This window comes from Phasianus colchicus, chromosome Z (genome assembly GCF_987193195.1).
Source record: "Phasianus colchicus chromosome Z, bPhaCol1.hap1.1, whole genome shotgun sequence".
Classification (NCBI taxonomy): Eukaryota; Metazoa; Chordata; class Aves; order Galliformes; family Phasianidae; genus Phasianus; species Phasianus colchicus.
Genome location: NC_143476.1, coordinates 36,522,355 through 36,545,286, shown reverse-complemented (window position 1 = coordinate 36,545,286; position 22,932 = coordinate 36,522,355). Strand labels below are relative to the sequence as shown.

General features: G+C 35.5%; 1 protein-coding gene across 8 annotated transcripts in view; it reads right to left on the bottom strand.

Moving 5' to 3' along the window:
* Positions 1–18,740, bottom strand: part of SHOC1 (shortage in chiasmata 1) — a 52,433-nt gene extending 33,693 nt beyond the window's left edge. For 3 of the 8 annotated variants that reach the window (XM_031608334.2, XM_090131661.1, XM_031608337.2), the window contains exons 1-10: positions 18,546–18,697; positions 17,196–17,272; positions 13,518–13,647; positions 12,857–12,938; positions 10,908–11,089; positions 7,824–7,986; positions 6,154–6,256; positions 5,276–5,432; positions 4,193–4,297; positions 783–912 (exon numbers count right to left, since the gene is read on the bottom strand). In XM_031608334.2, coding sequence (XP_031464194.2) covers positions 783–912; positions 4,193–4,297; positions 5,276–5,432; positions 6,154–6,256; positions 7,824–7,986; positions 10,908–11,089; positions 12,857–12,938; positions 13,518–13,647; positions 17,196–17,272; positions 18,546–18,588 — 1,172 coding nt within the window. In that variant the 5' untranslated portion in view covers positions 18,589–18,697. Of the gene's footprint in view, positions 1–782; positions 913–4,192; positions 4,298–5,275; positions 5,433–6,153; positions 6,257–7,823; positions 7,987–10,907; positions 11,090–12,856; positions 12,939–13,517; positions 13,648–17,195; positions 17,273–18,531 lie in introns of all 8 variants that reach the window. The other 5 variants (XM_031608336.2, XM_090131663.1, XM_090131662.1 and 2 more) reach the window with 5 other exon arrangements.
* Between the last annotated feature and the right edge of the window lie 4,192 nt (positions 18,741–22,932).

Below are 22,932 nucleotides of genomic sequence, written 5' to 3'. Positions count from 1 at the left end.
GAAGTTTAACAGCATTATCTGTTGAATTTCAAAACTGGTTGATTTATACAAAACTTCTTCTAAAGATATACCATCTCTTCAAATTTCATGTTCATACACTCATTCATTAAAAATATTTTCTTGTGCCTATAGGACATAATTTCATGCAACACCACTGTAAGAAGGTAGACATGAGAGAAGATATCATGTCTTTTTCGTGAAGCAAAGTGGTGCTGCAAGAGAATTCTCTCTAGATTATTCCCTTCCAAGAAAGGTATTTAAAGCCTTTCTGCATATATGGAAGAGAGAGCAAGACAAAATATGTTAGTCTTACAGCAGAATAAAAAGGAAAGGATGAAACCATCCTGATTCTATGTCAGTATGAAAAGGCTTGAATTCCAGCTGTGTACCCCAATACCACAGAAAATACTTTCTTACTTTCTCCAGAATCTCTTCTGGTAGGTGATACCTGGCAAATGTATATACTTGCTATATATACATGCTATATATACATATTTACTGTTGCCTATTCAAAAAATGAGAATGGATTTTCAGTCTATCAGATCTCCCAGGAGAAAAAGGTTTACAATAGAAACTGTGGTTTCTTTTTTCAAGCTCTGTTAAAAAAGGCCACAGATAGAGATAATTCACATTGTTCACACTGTAAGACAATATATGTATAACTGTCTCACTGTACATCACTACCAATTCACAAATAGACCAGAGCAATTTTTGCACTAACTTTAAGGATTTATGATTTAGAGTATTTATGACATAATTTATTACTATAAAGTTTTCATTACCTGTTATCAAAAAGAGGATTAAGTTCTTCTTGAAGTCCTATGCAGAGAAAATTCACCCTTGATCTTTGTTGTTTGCACGGAGGAGTTAAAGGTACTTCCATTTCATCTTTCAGATATGAGATGTGATTGGCTAGAAAATGTATAAAACCCCACCCAAACCAAACAAAAATCTAATACACAAGGCTTCATGTGAATGAATGAATGAAAAGTTAGAAATTTTACAATGATGATGTTCTTCACTAACATTCCTAATGTTTTAATGAGATAATCCACCACTTCAGCAATAAAAAATAAATAGGCAAACTTCATATTTAATTCCCAGACAGTTTGGAGATAAAAATGTATAGAGATTATATTTCCTTATTCATTCTGTAACGTAATTCTGGCTACCTATTCTCCCATGTAATGTAATGCTTAGGATTAAATCACCATGTATTATGAGTGAGGTCTGATGTTAAGTGATGACCACTGTTGGCTTTCTTAGTTCCCACGTAAATGAAACTATTCAGATTGGAGAGATGAGACAATTTTTGTGGAGTCTATAACAGTGCACATGCAACCACATAGAACTAGAAAATTCAGGAACAAAGTTCAAGCTTATAAAGATGGAATTGTTTCCAAATAGCGTTAGTTCTTGTTTCAATTTATAGATGTGAACACTGAAATGAATTACAGTACTGTTTCTAAAAGCCGTATATAGACAAACATGTTTGTTACTAGTATGTGTCAGTCATTTTTCATAACCTTTTTTTTTCTAATCATATTAAATGTGAATATTTTAATAGATTATTTCTTTCCATTAAAATCTTATGCAGAATTTGCAACTTGGTGGGTTTTTGGTATAATTCCATAAAAATTGCAGGTCTATATGATTGGCCTGGTACTCATCTCTCCAGCACTCTTCCAGTAGTATTGAAAGTTAAGTTTGACCAGAAACCAGAGATCACAAAAACCAAACAAACCCAACAGTTCTTCCATGTTCTCAGAAAAATAACAGCCAGAAAAACTGGAATTAAATTAGTGCCTCCATATGGAAAAACGTTTGTAACAAATTCCCTATTCATTTCAACAGGCTGTAAGCAGCTGCAATAACCATAAGCACTTTGTTAGGCCAACTGGCACTCAGTAAGCTCAGACACCTGCCCAGCTACTTGCAGCTGCTCCTTGACTAAACTAACAAGCAGATTGTAGGGCAGGAAGGATACAGGAGAGTGTTAGGAAGCCAGAGAATAAACAGTATATGTTGAAAAGTAAGAAAATAAAGTTGTTACAAAAGAAAGAAGCACATTTCCAAATCGTAAAATTTCTTTCTCACTTAGAACCAAAAAAATCTCTATGAACTTCAGCTGTGAACTTCAGATTCCCTAGCATCTTTTTCATGTCAAGAAACAAATTTAACAATTTTTCTTGGGCAAGATGGGAGCTTATCTCAGGACAGCAAAATTACTGAATAAAGAATAGTTATTTTTCCTTTAGCAATACTGTTCATACTCATTCACGTCTAATTATTCTGTCCTTGAGACTGGAACATTTTGACCCACTACATTAGCTGAACATTGCCTCTACTTAGACGGTTATTCACTTTCTAATAACATGAAAACCTGAGTGGCTTCTCTTGACTCTCATCTCCTTTATCAAAAAATAACTCCCATAGCTAGCAGGAAAGGTTGGTAAACAACAAATGTTGATTAAAAATGTCATTATTTTCAGACTGATTCTTCTTGGGAGTCTTAGCAAAAATGTTGTGCTTCTGTTAACTCAGATATAGCAAAACTAAGAAAGAGATGGAGAATACTAAGGTTTCCCTGTTGAAATTTGATCCGATATAGGAACTTCCATTAGAAACATTGTCTTAGTAACACAGTTGGGTTTGCAGATGTCAAGCCTACAGATCTGTGAACATCTTTAGAAGAAAGAAAAAAATAAAAGAAAGATATGTAAGCTGTCTGTGCCCTAGTGATTGAATCTTACTGAGTTCAGTAGCAGATCTCAGCCAGAAAATTGGTAACAGAGATTAATGATGTCACTTTCTTCTAAAAAATAATTCAAGATGTCTTGCCTACTCATCTGTACTGGAAGAATGGACAAGATCCTAAGTAAGGCCATAGCCAACTTGTTATTACTATATACATAAGAGTCCCAAATTTCTCAAAGAAACTATACTTCAACTCCTCCTGTCTATCATCAGTACTTCAAGTATGAAGAGCAGGCAGCTAGTTCAGTGGATTCAGATTAAAGTTAATCTTGTGAGGCAATAATCTCCAGAGGGAAATTAAGTTTAACTTTGTCTTGGTGGGAAAACACAAAACTTAAACCAAACCGACCATACACAAGACAGTTTAAGCAGGTATGACTGCTCCCATCAAAATCCCACTACAGCACAACGTCAGGAACATGATTCTATTAGTCTGAAAGAGAAAGACATCAGTCTTCTTTAGATCATATTAAAACTGAGATTAAAAAACAATTTTTGATCTGAAGAAAGCACAGAATTACTCTAGAATTTTTAGAAATGCTGGATGGAAAATTATCAAGTGAACATGTGCTGTAGGAAAACGCTGCTATTGCCCAGTACAAAAATAGGTAGACTTTCTGCAAGATAGAACATACATTAGAGGGAGAAATTACAGAATCATAGGATCACTAGTGTTGGAAAACACTTCCAAGATCATCTAGTCCAACTGTCCTAGCAGTTATTCATATAAATGCTGTTTAATCAAGTATCGCCACTTTTCCCAGGACACAATGAATTTCAAATGTCACTTTCAGTCCAGGCTTTTCAGAATGAAATTTCCTGATTTCAGCATAGGAAAAGCAAGGATTTAACCCATGTTTCAGCACCTCTACATTTTCAGTTTATTTCTGTGGAAAACAGCTTCAGTGGCCGTTTGAATTCATTTCACATGGCATTACTGAACCACTTACAAGCCAAAATGGTTGTGCAGTAGGTTTGTATCTCTGGAAGACCTGACCTTGGTACTTCTTCCAGAATTGTCCTCCAACATCATACTTTGAAAGTATTTATGTCAGTACTTAAACTTTAAACTGCATTTTTTCACTCCAAAAACATAATCAGCTTAACTTCACTTTCCTCTGCCCTCTGTGAGTAGATAAGTTGCAAGATAAAAAAAAAATAAAATACAAAAACTAAATATGAAAGTTACAGGCACCATCTTTAGCAAAAAAAAAATAAATGTAAAGAACCTACAGTTTGTTGCTGTTAGCTTTCAGCACTCTTGAAAGGAGCATGGCACTTCTACTCGTCTATGGTGAAAGTACAAAACAGATTACCCAAGCCAAATGCTCTTATTTTAAATAAATGAGGCACATATGCTCCCAGGAATATAACATGGGAACAACCACCTGAACAATTCATTTGAACTATCAGTATTGGGCGTACATCTTCTTACCTGATTCAGAGATTTCCAACATGCTTATGCTGTTACTGGAGTTAACCACTGAAGTAGGACAGTATTTGGCAACTTCCATTTTGTTCACAACTTTTTCTTTGAGAGCTGAAAATGGATTTTAAAGGATGCCATAAATTTACCATTTATTGATCTTTCCTGTCAAAACAATTTAAAAAAATCTCCTTGGTGGATCTCCATAATTTATCAGTATGAAAAGTTCCCATTATGTTTAGTAACACAAAGTGCCATAAATCAGTGACTTCTAGACTGGAACAGTTCCCAGTCTTGTCTCTTGACTTGCTGGAAAACAACTGTAATGCACTGTAGGTACCATCTGAACCACTCAGCCTTTTTACTTCTATTGTGATGTGATTTCTGCAACAAATGGGTAGCCTAAATGTAGTTTACTAAGTGCTTGTGAATGCAGGTTCTCTTGCTGCTGAAGAGGATTAAAGTAAATGTCAATTTATTCCTTTTTATTCTATATACAAAATCCTCAAACATCTGCACTGGAGGCCAGGTCATTTTGTTTGGTACTGGAATATGACATGTATAATTTAATGTACTAAATTTATCAGAAAAGTAAATATGAAACTGCCCTGTGCAAATGTTGTTTTAAAGTCTTGCTCCTACCTTAAATAAGCAACAGTTTTACTCTAATTTGCACCCCCCAAAAAGATGCAGTTTTCCTCACTTGTTTGATAAAACGAATGCAAGTTCATTTATAATTTATTTTTCAGCTCAAAGTAAAGAGTCCCAGGCAGTATCTTTTTCTCTTAAATACACATAATAATTCCACATGGTAACAGAAAACCAGATATGGTTATGAATAAAAGGTTTACAGCATAACTGAGGACTAAACCAAATGGCAGACCAGCCATTTCCCCTTGGCTATCTGATGATACATTTCTAATACTCTGAAATTTGTGTATGGCATAGTTCATGGTTTCATGTACAGAAATTCTAATTTGATACAGTCTGAAATAAATTCTAAGTGAATTGAATGTAAAAGAGCTAGATCATGTTAAGCCTGTAAAAACAATAAAGAAAGTGGGTAAAACATTTAAGAAAACCCGCTCTCACCTTCTTTGATTACCTCTTCACACATATTTTCATAAGCCATATTTTCTGGAGCTAAATTTAATAACTCCTTCAATTCCAAATATGATGGAATCTTATGGGAATCTGATTTGCTGTTGCTGCTTTTGCAGAATTCTAACTCAAAAGGCAACATGAAATACTGAAAAATATTAATCATCACAGAATGTTAAGTAAATTTTAAATTTTCTTTGACATTATTGTACAGTCTTAACTTGGAAAAAATTAATTAGTTAATTAAGTTAAATGAATTCTAACTTGATCTCGGAGCTTTTAAGAAAGAAGACATACAAAATATACATGGCAGACACAAAGCTTTGTTCAATATATAGAAAAATGACAGTGTACAATATTTCAAAATGAACCAGTGCAATAAAAAGAGTGGATCTAACAAGATATTTTTGAATCAAGTAAAATCCTCATTTGTTTAACTGAATCTTTTCGTTTATAGAATATTAAAATATGGAGAAAGAGATAAATGTGATTTTCATTTTGTTTCCTCAGATAAGAAGCTTGGTTCTGTAGCATGCATTAGAACTTTCTCTTTTCCATAGACACACCATGGCTTTCTATTCTAGTTCATTTTTACTCTTAATGCAACATTACCTACATAAAGATGCCAACAGTATGTCAGGTTTTAGTAGGAACAATTTAACAGAGTGAAGATTCTTGCCGACTGTATTGAAAAATTAAAAATAGGCAAATAATACCAGTTTTTCTAACCACAGAAACAAAAAGCTTTGAACATTTACAAAATATATATTAAAAAAAAAACTCCATAAAATGACCTGCAGATGAACAAGCATTAATGCACATAAAACAATCACTAATAAAATTATTGGGCAGAAACAACATCATGATACCTCTTTATCTTCTAATGTTATTTTACAGAAGTCCTCCTTAATTCCTTGAAATTCATTCTTACTCTCCTGCATTTGTATTTCATTTCGGAAAGTCAAACATTCCCTTTAAAAGACCAGAAAATAAAGCAAGTGATTACCTCATATCTAAGACCGAAAATCTTAGCAGTAGCTTTGACAGCTACATATGTGGAAAAAGTTTTTTTTTCTAAATATATACTTGGCACTTCCAAGGGATGTTTTAACAAAACATATAATTATATGCAATTGTTTTTCGAAAAACAGTACATTAGGTGCAGAGTAGTATTACTTATTTGAATCTGTCTTAAAAACAACAACAACAGCAACAACAACAACAAAAAAACAGAAACAAAGATCTACTTTTTAAAATTGTTAATTTATAACTGTCTTGTCTTGAGAAACTGTCTGCTTTCTGGAAAATCTGCAGATCTATTTTTCTTCCAAGGTTTTATGCAAAATTTCTCTAATCTAAAATGATATTATTTGATTTCAGTTGCTTTTCATTCCTATTTTCAGGAGTCTTTGGTGCACTAAAAAAGTAGAACATGCTGACTATTAAAATTTAAGTGATAGTATTCTAAAATGGTGAGAAATTAAATTTAAGAGTCAGACTATTACTTGCTTTTTACAGCAACAATACAAGGATAGGGTGAAAGATTTTTCAAGCAGAAAGAAACCTGTTCATTGGATCTGCTTCTTGTGGCCTTTGTAGGGTGGTAAAACTATGAAAAGAATCACTTTTTTAGTGGGACAGCTTTTGCATCTACCCCTGGCACCAACTATCTTCCTAGAGGAATGCTGTAGATTGAAGAGTAAAAATGTGTCCATGTCTATCTTTGAGATACTCACCCATCTTTACATTAATTTGAAATTTATCTAAATGTATCTTTGTCTACAAGAGTCTCCCTCGGTGCTCTACTAGGTGATTAGGACTCCCACCATGATATATTTGGTGGCTTGCTAGCTGTGCATCAGCAGGTCAGAGCTAGTTCTCTAAACGTTCACACTAACATTTTTTCCCATGTGACTGTCATTTCTGAAAGTTATAGGGGAATTTGGATTGTGTTCTCTTTGGAGGAAGTTTATTAAAGTCTATGTATGCACAATGCCTTTTGTCCAGGACTCACTGGAAGATTAGAACACATGTTCCAAAAAACAGGAAAATAACTCATCCTTGTTCTATTATTATGCAATTAGGTACAATTAAATTAGCTAAATTCTACTTTGCCTTGCTTGTGAATCTGGCAACCCTAACAAGTGCAAAATTATACAAGTCATCCAAACATGGAGTAAATCAGCAGAAAATTTAGCCAGACTCAACTCAATTTAATGGCATTCTACTGAGAGGGAATGAGGCAGTCAAGGGGAGCATGAGATTCCTTGAAAATGGACATTCTTCCAGCATTCCAAGACTAAATTCCTGAACACAATTAATACTTACAAAGTGTAATAACAACATGACTTCATTTATCATTTGTTTTAAATAGCATATATAAATTTTATCCTATGATTTTTTTTTCTATGGGAGAAGAAAAGCCAAAATATATACCTGTTGAATTAGTTAAAAAGTTAATATATGAAATCTGTTAACCTGTTGAAAGTTTTACTCATAAGTTATTATTTATACTTAATGTTATTCAATTTGTAGATACCTAAAAATGTTCTCTTCTGTTAAATTCTCTCCTTCAGAAACTAAAAAAGGATCTCTCACACGAAAAAATTTAAATCTGCCCAGAAGTGTAGATAAATTAGGAAGTTTTTCATGAAGGTTTTTCAGATTATCAACAAAAACAAATTCATCTCCAACATGTACATCTAAAGAAAAATAAGAAAAAGAATGATCAGAAGAATTATTGAGTGACAGTCCAAACGATACAAATATCAGCAAAACAATAATTATTTCTTAATTTAAAGATGTTATGGTTTTAAAGTTTTAAATGTAACTTAGTCTAGATTTCCAGAGGTCTAACCAACAAGTTCTCTTTTTCTTTAGCTTTTTTTCTTTTGTTCTATATAACACTTATTAGAAGGAAAAGCTGCTTTATTTTCATTCTCTTCTTTGCATTATCAAGTACCATAGGGACCTTTTGCAGTAGGTTTTGGCTGAATAACTTAGTCCAGTGCAATTTGTAACAGGTTCACACATTTCAGCAGGCAGTAATAAAGAAATGTGTGCATTACATCTAAAAGTAAAATATAGATTCGCTAATTCTGCAACAATGATAATCTTTCTGGAAAAAAACAGACAAAAATAGAGAAGTTGACAAATGATGATGATTTCAAGAAAAAAGAAATAACTGACTTTAATTTCTTTTCAATTTACATTAGCAGGAATAACAATGTAATACTTCGATATACACAGGTTAGTAGAAAAAAAGCTGACAATATATAGCAATATATCTAGAATTAAATTTTAATCTTCTTCTATTTGAAATACAGTTATAAATTATCATTTCAAATTCTCTATCATGTTCTCTCTTAATTTGGCATTATTCACTTTTTCCAATCAAGTGACACTGTACAATTCTTAATATTCCAGTTCTGATAACATTTACCTATCAAGTAAATGTCTATGTTTTGTCATTCAGTGTATACATCTTCATGCTTTTTCTGAAAGTTGGTTTTATGCTGCCAACAGATTAGTCAGAGTCAACTACCAAGTCTTCAGTGGCACTAAATAGCTTTAAAATCTTTCAAAATAAGAGATATAAAAAATGTTCAAATAAATACTTCCCTCAAAGGTCAGCCTTTTGCTAAGATTTCATTCTTTAATGCAACAATTTTTAAGAAAAATGGCTTGAAGTAAGGCAGTGTTTGTGCCAATCAACAACTATTGATCTGTTAATTCAATAACTTGTCAAAAGACTAATGAATAGCTTGATGTCTGTCATGGTTTTAAGATTTTTGTTATCGATATTCCACATCATAACATCATGTAGAGCACAGGGAGTTAAAGAGTCAATGCTCCAGTTCTACGGATCGCTGATAGTTCAGGTATACCTACAGAAGAGAAGAAGAACTACACATCTCAGAGGGCTGTTCACTGTTCTGTTTCCATTTTCCATCCGGAGGGAAAGATAAAACTGCTCACAGGTCACAAGACTGTCCCTCTTCTGCTGCTCATCTCTGCAGTGTATGCTCCCTAGCCATCTCACCTTCAGCATTAGACCAAGGCCTTTGGGTTTTGGACACTCTCTCTCTCTTTTATTTGATTACCTTCAATTCCAATTATATTGTATTATATTGTGTTATCTTGCATTCTGATATCTTATATTAGTTTTACTCCTTAGTCTGTTGCTGCTGTTTTGTTTTAGGCCCATTTCCCTACCCTTTCCCCTTTCCCGGGCTGTGGGTCCATGGGTCCCCCACCCCATCAGTCACAGAACAGGGCTGAACTGGCTCATAAACCATTGACAATGTCCTCCCATAAAAAGAAAAGCCAGTATTTTTAGCTTGCCTACTTACTTTTGTTTAAGTACAGTAACTATCTGTAAGTTCTCAAAAACAAAACAAAACAAATCAAAACAAACAAACAAAAAAAACCCAACAAAAAAAACCTCCTCCTGCCCATGGAGATTTATCTCTTTTGAGAGGCTGTTTCTAAAAAGGTATGAGCTATAGCATGGGAAATCACACAAATTCTTTTTATTCTTTTTGTAGATAAATATGAGAGCTGCTCTGAAAGTAATACCTCCTTTTTTACTACATTGGTCCATAAGGTCAGGGGTGGATGATGGTGACACGGCAGTACATACAGGCTGAACCTTCTCATCAATGTTCTGTTACATTTTGTTGCCATGCACAAATAGCAGCAGAGGGGCAGGCTAACAAAACACTGCTTTGTAGCTCAGAGTTTTCTCTATTAAGCAGTGCTATTGTGTTCTTTGTAGCTGTTGTAATTTCCGTGGAAATAAACAGGATATTTTAGGAGCAAACTACATAATATAGAGGACTTGATTAATGATTAAAACATTCAATTATATACTACATAGGAGGATAAAAATCAGGTAATTGCTTAAGGAAATGAACTAAGACTACTTTCAATTACTAACTGTAGAACAGTTATATTGTTGATAGTCTGTTCCTAGTAAATGTTATCTTGTACAGCCTCACAACAAGAACCACTTGTGCCCCCTACGTTGCTGTGGAGCAGCCTGAACAAACGATTAAGTTACTTTGCTTTCCTAATGTAATTTACTGATAGACGAATAAATAACAATAACAAAAAAATAGTTCAGAATAATATGCCTTAATACAGTAAAATAAAAATTTTCTCAACATACTGTTCCGCATTCAGAATGAATTATATCCATTAGGGCTCTACTATCCAAAACATTTTTGAAAACACAAAGGAATGCTACCCAATTAAAAATACCTCAATCCCAGGAACAAAATAAAAACTGCTTACTTCTTTTCCACCTTGATATGTTAAAAGAATATGCCTCAGGAATCTAACTGTATTGAAGTACAAAGGATCATTAGCATTTTGACCAATGCCTAGCAAAATCTATTTACTCTGATCCTTTGGGTTCACTTTCTGCCTTATGCTACTATGCCCCTTTAAGCCCTACTTCTCAATGGAAAAAAATATCTCTTAAAATGGTTATAACTTCTGCAATTGCAAGTAATGTGATCATCCAAATGATCTCTTCAAAGATTCTTCAGTCATAAACAAAAAAATGTGGAAGTTTACAAGCTAAATTTTGTGAAAAGTTAGAAAACAGTAAACATCTTACCTTGCCACTGTTCCTTAAGTTCAGTAGCACAGTCGATCTTCAAATATTTCTCTTGAGTTGATGCTTCCTCACAGACAACTTTCTCGAGTAAATAATATCCTTCTGTGTCAAACTGAGAGATGGGATTTGAACTTGCTATTACTTCATTATTGACATAGAACCCTACAGAACTGATAGGTTTCCTAAAAAGAAAAAAACATTTGGATAGTTGAGCAGCTGGAAGAAATTTTAATAACTTCCGTGACTCCTGAGTCTATCAATGGCACACGAAAAGATGGTCTAAGAACTTTCAAAGTCACTGTATTTGGTCAGAACAATTTGAAATTATAAGCTTGTCTTCATTATTCAAATATAAACCCAAAATTTAACCTCTTTACTGCCAATTTACATATTTAATTCTTTCCCAAGAGAAAACTCTTTAAATTTGATCTCTGCATTAAATTTAACAAAGGGCAATTGTTGGAAAAAAGCATCAAAATTATTCGTGTCATAACACTTCTGTCCAAAAAAGCTGCTGGGTTAAATGTATACATACCTTTCACATATCATGCAGAAATTATAGGCAAAAAAAAAGGTGAAATATAGTACAAACAAAGAAGCAAAAACATTTCATTTTCTTGACACTTTTTGTGCCAATGTCAATATTAGTAATATTTGCCAGGGAGAAAAGCTGGTTACCAAATAAATAGCAAAGTCATTTGACAACAGATTTTTTTTTAAAGTCATAGTTTTGGGTTAACCATACATTTGGATAAAATACTCATAATTTCTAATTAAAATATGGCCATTTTAATGCTACATTATCTATCTAAATTGAACAAACAACAAACTGACTCTGAAATTTCTAAAGAACCTGGGTTTTCTGCTTATACATAATAACTGGTTCTAATATTCTAATTTCAGAGAACAGACTTCTCAACTGTTCATCCTACTGATTTATTCAGTATTCTACTAATCTGTTCCACTACACAGTCCTCATATTTGCCAACCATCTGGAGGTCAATCACATAAATGGCATCAGTATAGAGAACACAGTGCATCTCTTAATTTCAGCATAAACGTTCATGTTTAGTCAGTGATATTGGGGAATACCTGCTACAATTTTTTAATAACATATTTTACAAAGCAGCATAGCCTTGAAGATATTTTGCAACTACAAGTAGTATAACTCACGAGTGAAAACTGTGTAGTATTGACAACACTAAATGCCCAAACTTCAACGAGTTGTAAGCCTTTGAAAATCCATAAAACTTTGAACACTGTGACAAATGTGCGCCGCATTTTATTAAATCACAGCTAAGTGAGCTGTTGAGATGTGGTTGTGGCTCTATGTCCAGGTACAGGTCAGTCACAAGTGGCATCCCACAGGGGTCCATCTTGGGACTACTGCTCTTCAATACTTTTATCAGTAATTTGATTAGTGCGATTGAGCCAACCCTCAGCAAGTTTGCTGAAAAATATACCAGCCACTCCTCACTGTGCTCACATCCTCTGTTTGGTCTCCATATACATTCAGCAAGAGTTGAAGCATATTGGTGGGTGCCACTTTTTTCCACATGAAGGAAATCAGTTCCACACCTTTGCTTCACGCACACTTCCATGCCAGAAACCATTCTGTCAGAGTGTCCCTCTGCTGCCATCTGTCACAGAGCAACAACGCGTAACAGAATGTTGGCAGAAGGTTCAGACTCTACTGTGATACCACCAACATCTATGGTATCCTGGGCCAAAATTATAAAATAGAAGGCATTACTTTCAGAGCTGCCCTCGTAGTACTACTCTTAGTAAAGAAGACATCTTTAAGCTGTCTCCTAGAACAGCTCCACAGCATTGCCTACTTTGTAAGATCAGAAGACATTTCCATATTCTATCATCACTAACTTAGCACTCACAAAGTAGCTGAATGATGTTAAAGGAATCGTGTATACTTTAAAGATAAGATCACTGACTTTTCCAGGAAATCCTCCACAGATAAACTCTTCTTCCATTGATCCAACACTGGAACAGCAATCATGTTCTGTGTTGAAGTAACTGAGAGAGAAATGGACAAAAAAGAATCACATAAAAAAGAATAAAATCATTTTTAAGTATAGATCAAATCACTGCAGAGGTTATGTTGCAGCTAATACGTATACAAGAGGCAAAGACTGTTGCTTCTACTGTTTTCAAGTGAATGAAAGTAAGCCAGAAAAATGCAAATTTTTATCCATATTCACGTATCTTCACACAAATTTTTTCAAAAATTTCAGCATCATCTCTCAACTAAACAGATCTATTTTCATTACTTACCTAGACCACTAATTTTCTTGCACAATAGCATGTCTCCTGACATGCTGTACAGTATTTGACTAATTCAGCATGAAGTTTTACAGAGATGTCAATGATCTAATCAAATATTGCCCTAATTTGTGGTGCCATACACAAATAAATACCCAGTACCCATCTGTTTCTGTTTAGATAATGAATAAATCCTACCTTCAAACACTATAAGACTGCTACTTCTGGAAATACATTTTTTCATATTAGACTACATTATATTATGCTCAAATAGAAACTTTTCTGTCAATCCACAGTAAATTTAAACTAAACCTTAGGGACCAGACTACTTACTTCTTGTCCAGGGTGTCCTATACTTATCATGAGTAAAAAGTCCAGTCAGATGATACTTTTCATGTTGTTGTAAATGGGGAGGAAAACAAAGTGATAATCTACGGATGGAATACTTTTGCCTTGCTATGCTCTGAAAAAAAAAAAAAAAAAAAAAAAAAAAAAAAGGGCATGTGATAGGATTATGAGACACACTTATATTTGTCTTTTTTTTAGTGCACTATGTCTTTTTACATTTAAGTTGTATATTTCTGTGAAAATGAGACACAGTCCAATCTAAGAGAAGATACTCATGTTTGCCAACTTTGACATTTAACTTTTAATCTACAGTTCTGCATGTGCAACACTTGGCATACACTATAACTACCTAAACTACCTAAACTTAGTTTGTGTAGTTAGGGGTGGTTATAATCATACTTGCACCAGCTTTCAGAACAGGCACATATGTGCATAAGCTAAATAGAAAGAATTTAATGTGACTCCAACTACAATTGCTTTCAGTGCTCAAGCATTCTAAAGCCTCTCAGTTTTCATGCACCATTATGAAATAATAAAAGGCTAGCATGACTCATTTTATCTTCATTAAATATAGCAGGGGAACATGGTTGCAATTGACTAAATCTTAGAATTTAACATGGCACCTCCACTGACATTTCATTCAAGACAACCTTCAATAAAATGTCCAACAGTTATTTTCACAAATTTCTACATGCATTACTGCATAAACAGCACAAACTCCAGAAAAATCAATGATTTTAGGAAGCTGAGAAGAATAATACTTATGTAGGGGGTTTGGATTTGACACGTTTATAGTCTAGAAAGAAGTTGCAACCCAAAATTCCGTGCTATAAAAGGCATACTGGAAAGGACATTTAACTACAGAAATGTGGAAAGTGTTATGTGGGGGAGACCAGAAACCTCCCTCTAGCTCTTAGTCATGGCCTGACTTCAATTCTGTTACGTCATGTCCAAGAGATGTCCACCTGTTTCTGCATGTGCTGTCAAGCCAGTTACAGTTTGTGCAGTTAGTCATATCAGATGATAAACTAAAAATTAGTCACTGAGTTGGATTACTACAAGAACTGTGCTGTCAGCCACAATTTTGGAAATCTTCCTGAGCTGGTTAAGATAGAATGGAAGAAAAGAAAGTGAGAGGGAAAAGGAGGGGAAAAGAGCTGGAACGCAACATGAACACTCAATTATTCAGAGAACATAAAACATAAAACTACTTCTGTCAAGGGTCATAATTATCAATTCTTTTTCCTTTCGGATTTAATCCTCCGTCAGATATTTAAAACTGTCAGAATTAATGACAGTTAATTTTAAGAAAAAGGAGACAAAAAAATTGCCATTATGCCATCTTCTTTAGAAAACCCTTGCAAAAATTGGTAAGAGCCATATTGATGTAATAACAATTTTTTGTCTAAGGCAAAACACTATGTTTAGGCAGAGATCTTCTCTACTAATTGTGAATATAACCTTTTTTTGTCATTAAAACAAGCTATAACGACCATGACTGAGTTCTTGCAGTACTCTGAAGTTAAAAATAAATGGGCTGCTGGAGTTAAAGCAGAAACTGCTGAACAAGTAAATGCAAGCAGTAACGAGTCAGGGATCAGAAAGACAATGTTAACACCAGTAGGCAGTTTTGCAGAGGATACTGTAGCTCAGTAGCTTAGAATTAAGCATATTTTCAATCAATGCTGTTTGTAAAGTGGAGCAAACTTGTCCTAGGGCTATGCGCACAGATGGTGGCCTTGTAACAGGCAAGCTATACATTTTACGGAACATTTTAGATTGATTTGTTCCGAGTATAAAGGCTATAGTGAATTAGTTGAATTTATGAAGTCTGCTACAACATAACCTCTCATGTCTTTCTCATATATATAAATGTTTTTTTAAAGAGTATTAATGTTTAAGTCATTTAGCCAATGAATATTTCCTACTATTTTTCAAGGAAATGTAAAGGTCTCTATAAATTTCTCTTTTAAACAAAAGACACTCTGTTTTTTACTATCCTGTACAGCTTGCCTGTATTGTCAGTTTATGATGTAAGAGAAAGCCAAACTTCTAAGATGACTCTGTAATCACACCTGCAATGCTCAGTAGCTTGAGGAACCTAGCTGAAAGGCACCTTTCTTCAAGTATTTATTTAAACTGGGCAGTTGGAAGAACTATATCTGGGCTTTATAGACAAGAACATCAAGAGAAGGATTCCACACTGAGCTCAGTTAAACATTTGCAGGAATCAGAGTTTGAGTCTCCCATCAAATTCCAGCATTTCCTACAATTGGAAGCATTAAGCAAATGCATTTGATAAAACAAATCCCTGAAAAGTTCACTGAACTATTACATGCTTTCTACACTGTTTTAAGACAGCGTAGCCTTCATACAGTCAGATCCAGAATACCTTCACTTTTGTGACCACATCCACTAACTACTTCTGCTGATATTACAGAGCCAGCAGCCAGTCAGCAAGTTACCAAACACTAAACTTCTGCCTATTTTCATTTATCCCACTATCAGCACTGCCTGACTCCTCAAAATTTAGGCAAGAAAAGGCACAGATCTAGTTATTTTCCTTTTCACAACAGCCCATGTTTTGCTAACATACCTCATTTTTTTGTTCACAAATGCTACAGAATCATCTGAAGATCAAACTGAATAGAATTGCTGCTGGAAGGCTGAAATACAGATTGCATGCTGCTGGAGTTACAAGAGAAAAAGGTTTTGATGGTACATTCTAAGAAAGAAGGCACAAACAGAGATACTACGGAAAACACCTTCTGCACTATGAAGAAAGGGACACGGGCAAGGTATTTCATAGTGTGGATTGCAGTTCACCTGCAAATATCTGTACTATCTTAGACTACTTCAGAGTTACATTTCTCCAGACATGTGCCAGGACTACTTGCGAATGTACTTGCACTCATCCTGAATTCCTGAAGGCATCATGTCTCATTCTTCTACTTGTGAACTACGAATATCCCCACTAGGCAAAGCATGACCCTGCCGGAAAATTTCTTAATATGGCTAATATCTTTGAAAATGTGAATAAGTAAATCCTCGATTAGAAAAGACATTGCACCAAATGATAAGTAATGGATAACATCACACAGATGTAGACAGGAAAGAAAGCAGAACTTTTTAAAGTTTTCCATGTTGTAACAGATCAACATCAATAAAGCCAGGAGATTCATTGTAGATGTCAAACACATCTGCTTTGCACAAATTTTAAATTTCATCCATAACATACAAAGAAATAACACTTTCCCATCTTTAGTAGGAAAACGATTTGTAGTATTACCTAATGTGTATTAAAGAAATTAGAAACTAAAACTAGTTCTTCAAAAAACTAATTTAATTTAATTGTATGCACTAGAAAGCACCGTACACACTCCAAAGGAAGCTCTGAGCAACAGCTTATGAAACACAGTCATAAATGCAACAGACAATCAAAAAACAAATGCTCTTCTGTTTTGGTAAAATTGCACTTTAATTTTCTATTAAAAAAGGTAATCAATCACCTTATTTTGTACCAGCATCAGTGCAGTACAACAACCTCACACAAATATAATATAATCTTAGAAATTAGTTCTCTACTTTTTAACATATGCTCAATCTTTTAAATTACTGACATATAGTTCCTTCAGAATAATAAGCAAAATAATAAAACTATACCTCATATAAATAGTCTACTGAGTGATACTTTAAAGCTGCAAACATGTTTCCTGTTTTGTGATGTTTCTGACACTTGTCTAAAAGAAAATCAGAGAAAGGATAAGTTAAAAGATCTTGTATAAAGGAGTTGTCAGGGAAAGGATAAGTTAAAAGTTCTTGTATAAAGGAGTTGAAGGAGCAGACTGAAATAAAGGCTAAACAAGAATAATTTCTGAACTTCTTCGAACATATGTGCTTTGAACTGAACTTTGTTTAGAAGAGAGTTTAGTATTCCTCCTTTGGAAGGATGTAACAAATGAACTAGAGACCACAGACATTTGATCATGCAAAAATGCCCTTTTCTCTCTTCACCCTTCCCTCCCCTTCTCTGCCCCTTCCCTTTCCCCCTCCTCCTCCTCTCCCCCTCCCTTCCCTCTGTGCCTCTTGCAGTTCACAGAAAACCTTTCAATCCTTTTAAGCGAATGTAAGCAATCTCAGTTACTTCCCCTAAGCAATGATTCTGACAATTTAACAGATCTAATCATTGAACCGATCAAACAAATTAGATTATTTCTTCTGGATTCTGATTCAAAAATTGTAGTTCAGCTACCTAAACCTAATTTTTCTCTGACTAATGCATATACTAGGGCTTTTTTTTTTTTTTTCTCCCACTCCTTTGGTTATACAAGCAAAAAAGAATTGTATGAGCTAGTTATAAGCAAGAGGTCCTGTTAGAATGCCAAGTCACTAAATTAATTAGGGACTCTGATGGCAAATAGGAGTCAGGTGGGTAATGTACAAGGAGTACAAGAACAGATATATGGTGTGACTGCTCATGTGCTCATGTGTAAACAAATAAGAGTATCTGTTCTTAAATAACTTAGGTAGAGTGCTAAGGCTAAATTAAGATAATCCTATCCAAAAAGTGTCTGATGAAACATAATAAACTTGAATTGTAGGGCTATAAGGAAAGTTGGGACTCAAGGCTGACTCAAGTAAGTATCAGTAATATGGCATTAAACTAAAATTGCCTGGGTAAAAGTGTCAGAAATAAATCCAGGTATTATTCTGAAGGACAGAGAGCTCCAGTGCTATCCAGAAACGATCCAGGTATGAAAGTAACAGAGACTAATAAGGAAAAGATAATTAGGAAGTTGTTGTTTGCTTGAAAATAGTACAACCAGGGAATGCAAAAGGATGGGTTCAGGAAAAGAGAAAAAAAAATCCAAAAAAACCCCCACAAAACCACTTCAAACAAAAACTAAAGTGCGTAATGAGATGTAAAAACAGATGGAGAAGGAACAGAGAGTTCCTGTTGGAAGCTGCGCAGAGGCCCCCAGTCGGTGGGAAAGCTGACCAGTGAGCCAGCACCTGGCCGCGCCGAGGACACTCGCTGTGAGATGGAGTGGACCATACTGAGGAGATTAGAACAACGGGTGAACGTTTCTATTGCTAGCTTCTTGAGAGCACTTCACTTAAACGCACCGACACTGCTCTGTAAACCAGCAGCCACCACAGACGGGGCGCAGCGCGTACCTCAGCAGTGACCTCAGGGCGGGAAGCGCGCCTGGCGCCTCTGATTGGCTGCCGCAGGCCCGCCGGCCGAGAGGCCCCGCCCCTTCCCCACCATTGGTCTCCACGCCGTGGCGGTGCCCCCATAGAGAGCTGTGGCCCGGCCTTGATGGGGCTGGGTGGTCTGGGGGTCCCAGAATTGGATGCAGTACAGCAGGTGTGGTCTCACCAGAGCAGAGTAGAGGGATGGAATCACCTCCCTTGACCTGCTGGTCATGCTTCTCTTGATGCATCCCAACATTTGATTGGCCTTCTGAGCTGCAGGTGCAGGTTGGTTGAGCATAATTTCCCCTTAGCATGCTGACTACTCCTGATAACCTCTTCCACTTGCACCTGGAAGAAGCTGCTCCATCACCTTTCCAGGGATGGAGGTGAGGCTGACTGTCCTGTAGTTTCCTGGATCCTCTTTCTTGCCCTTTTTGAGGACTGGAGTGACATTGGATTTGTATTCTTTGATTTTGGCTGGACACTCTCTGATCTTCTCCTCCTCAACACTAATGAAGCCTTCCCCAAGAAGAGAGAGTGTTCCCCAAGCTCTCTCTTACCTCCAAGATCTGTGTTTCCCAAGGGACAGACATTGTAGTAAAGACTGAAGCAAAGAAAGTATTCAGTATCTTTGTCTTCTCAGTATTCCCTGTTACTCGGGCTGTAATAAATAATAAAGCTTACATCTCTTGTGTTTTAGTGAAGTATTTTTGCAGTACTGAATTTTTAACAAGTGAGTCACAGTGATTCTGTTGTTTAATAAGTAGTTCTGAGGGTGCTTTATGGTTAGTATATGGTTAGTCTTCTAACAGAAAGAAAAATGATCAGTAAAAAGGTTTTATGCATGATGTGTATTATGAATGCATAATGAGATTGAAATACAACTACAAGTACAAGGGGGTGATTGCATCTAGGTGTTGTTATCCACATCTTCCATTAAAAATTATAGGATTCCACTTAAATTGACTGAGGAAGACAAAAATAATACAATCTGCCAAGACCTGCACCTTCTGCAGGTCACTCAGAAGTGGTTTCTCATGAGCCTTCAGCACGTCTACAGATTGCATTTCCTGAACTTGTTATTTTGTAGGCATGCTGTATTTCAACAACTCATTATTCAGCTGACAGTCCTTTTCTCCTGATTTTACACTGAGCATACTTCATGCTTTTCCACAGTTTCCTTTCTGACTTACAGATATGCAAGCATCCCTATGATGGTAACAGAGTGATCATTATATGATAGCTACATTTCCACATACATGTCTTACTTTTATTTTTAGTTGAGATGTATTTGCAGCTAGGTTAAAAGATGAAGATAAGACAAGGAATGACATATCCTTCTTCCAGAATGCGTACTGCACTATACATCTACATGCAAAACCAAACTAGTTTAGCCTCTTCTAAGATATATTATTGTGTGTCTATGTATAAGTCTGTTGTTTATGTCATTCTCCTTTCAAGAACAGGGAGGAGAGGCGTGAATAGGTTGGTCTAAGTACTGGATCATTTGATATTTAAAGCTAGCAAGTGAAATCCCATGCAACATAGAGGCTCAAAACTGCTTCATTTTAACTGAAGAATCAATTAAGTGGGTGGTCTGGTTTGTACAAGGTCATACCATTATTTCCCTAATGAAGAAGCATTTTTTTGGCTCTGGAAAATCGCTGTTTTAACTTCTTGTCCAAACAAAAAAGAACAACAATTTTTAAACATCACATTGCCTTGTACCAAGAGAAACTTGGTTATTTTTGAGTTTTGATTCACTGAGGAAATTGGAAGAGTTTAGCTTGTAAACAAGAACTATGGAGCCTTGGATTTTTAGTGTCACAGCTGCAGGGATTACATAAAGTACCTCTAAAGCTGATGCCTCAATATGAAGAAATGCAGCTTAATAAGGTAATGTTTATCCCACAGGTAATCACGTTCTCTGTTTTAAAATTTGTCATGGTTTGTTAAATTGGCATTTATTTTGCAGCACTGCTCATGCGTGCAGTAATATTTCAGTGTTTACTTTTTAATTGGTACTTTGATTCAGACAATATCAGTATTCATCTTATCATACATTTAATCATTTTAGTCACAAAGAGACTGCCTCTTGTCATAACATCTCACCCAGAATTGCCAAATTTCTTCATAACAATGGTAATAATCTTCTCATGAAGGTTAAAATTCCTGCTGATTGCCAAGAAGTCATTTTACATTGGCAAAAAGCTTCATGAGTGAGAGAAAAACAAAACTGCCTTTTTCTACAGATGGTAAATGGAGGAAAATGTTAGCAACTTCATTAACCAGGACATGAAGTTGACATCTATTTAAGGAGTGTGAAAAATAAGGAAAGTTGGTAGTTTCCATTCATCAGCAGTCTGTGTAGAAAAATACACGTTCAAGTAAAGTAAATTCTGCAGTATTTGCTGAATAGGTTTTGTCAACAGCTGCTGTGAACATGTTCATGATCCACTAGGGGTTGTTGTTGTCACATATCTTGGTAAACAGTTTCCACTTGCAAGACTAAAGTGTAGGCATGCCAATCTCTCAGGGAGTGAAACAGAAGAATATTAGCCCTCCAGCTGTCTATGAAGCTAAGAATCTTCCCAGGAATCTAAGGAATCAGCTCTCCTGTGAGAACAAAAGAATCTTTAAAGGGGAAATGGCTTTGGTGATATATGCTGAAATAAAAAAAACAATGGTTTCTTGCAGTTGTGTTGCATTTTCTTTGCTTTTTGTTTAATTTGCTTCCAAATGAATGAGAAATGGAAGTCAGAGGCACCAAGTATTTCATGAATACTGAGAATTAGTGTTATCTTATCTTTGAAAACTGTTGGTAGCACATATGGTATTTTTCATAACACTAAAGTTGGTTTTGCAAGCGTTGTTGGGGAGAAAGTATCACATGATGTTTTTAAGCAATTTTTTTTTGGGGGGGGGAGGTAGAATAAATATTTATATTACAGATGTCTCAACTAAGCAGTAAATGAAGTTCAAATAACTTAATACTGTTAATATTCTCATATTAACAATGGTTTCTGAAGCACATTTGTAAACCCCACCTTGTAGTAGACAAGCAGACGCCAGTATGACGGTAGAAGCTGACTCCTATCCTGAGCCAGTAGCATGAAGGAGGGACCCACTGAAAAGTGAGTAATCCTCTGAAGGTGTGCTAAACCTGGACATCCCAGAGACACAAAATCTTGAGCAAGGTGAAAGAAATGGTGTTGTTTCACTGATTTCTTCAAAACTGGAGTTTCACTGTGGTTCATTTTAGAAATGGGACTAGGGCATTCTGTGGCATGGTAATGAAGAGTTACGCCACAGTTAAGCTTGCTGTGGAACCTTGGTGCCAACACAATGCAGTACCTCAGAAAATGTTTCTGCAGACACAGATGTTTTCCAAGAACACTACAAAAGGAACAGCTGGATTTGCTCGCAATTCTCAGTAAAATCATGTGGAAGAAATAAATGGAAGGTTTGAAATTTGCAGCTAAGGACGGCCATTCATTAAATGCTGGAGCTCGCTGATTAATCTAACTAATGAAATATGGAAGATGTTATCAACAGCTTTAGAGGTGCCTCTCCCAGAAGTTCAAAGACCACCTTAGGAACATACACTTTTGGTGCACTGGCAGGAATACATACTCTTAGATTCTGTACCCCCCAGAGAGCTTTGTTATTTATCTGTATTGGAGGCCTGCAAGTCCTTAAAGTCTGGGCTTACTGCCAACGTTCTGGGAACCTTCTAAACTCTTTGAGTGCTGTGCCAGTATTTTGTTGTTGTTTTTTTTGTTTTGGCACCGTGCCAACTTCTTTTTGTAAAGAAACGAAGTGTTTGCTTTCTCTTGTAAAACTGTTCTACAAGGGATTGCATTTCATCACATTCCTCCTTTTAATATTTAGAACGTAGTGGACCTTTATTAAGTCTGCCATTCTGCTCTATAGAGCTATATGTGTATATAATAAATTAAATACACTGATGGAAATACCTATCTGTTGTCTGCATGCAGTGTGGCATGAATTGGGCATTGAAAGTTACATCTCAGAGAGAGTTGCTAATTTTACAGAACATGTGATTTTTTAACAGGCTTCCAGTATTTCCCTTGAATCCCATTTTTGAAATGCTCATCCAATGATCATGCTGAGAATCAACCACCAAGGTGAACTTCTCCATGAAGGCTGTTGCTCCAGTTGCTGCGGGACATGGCAAAAG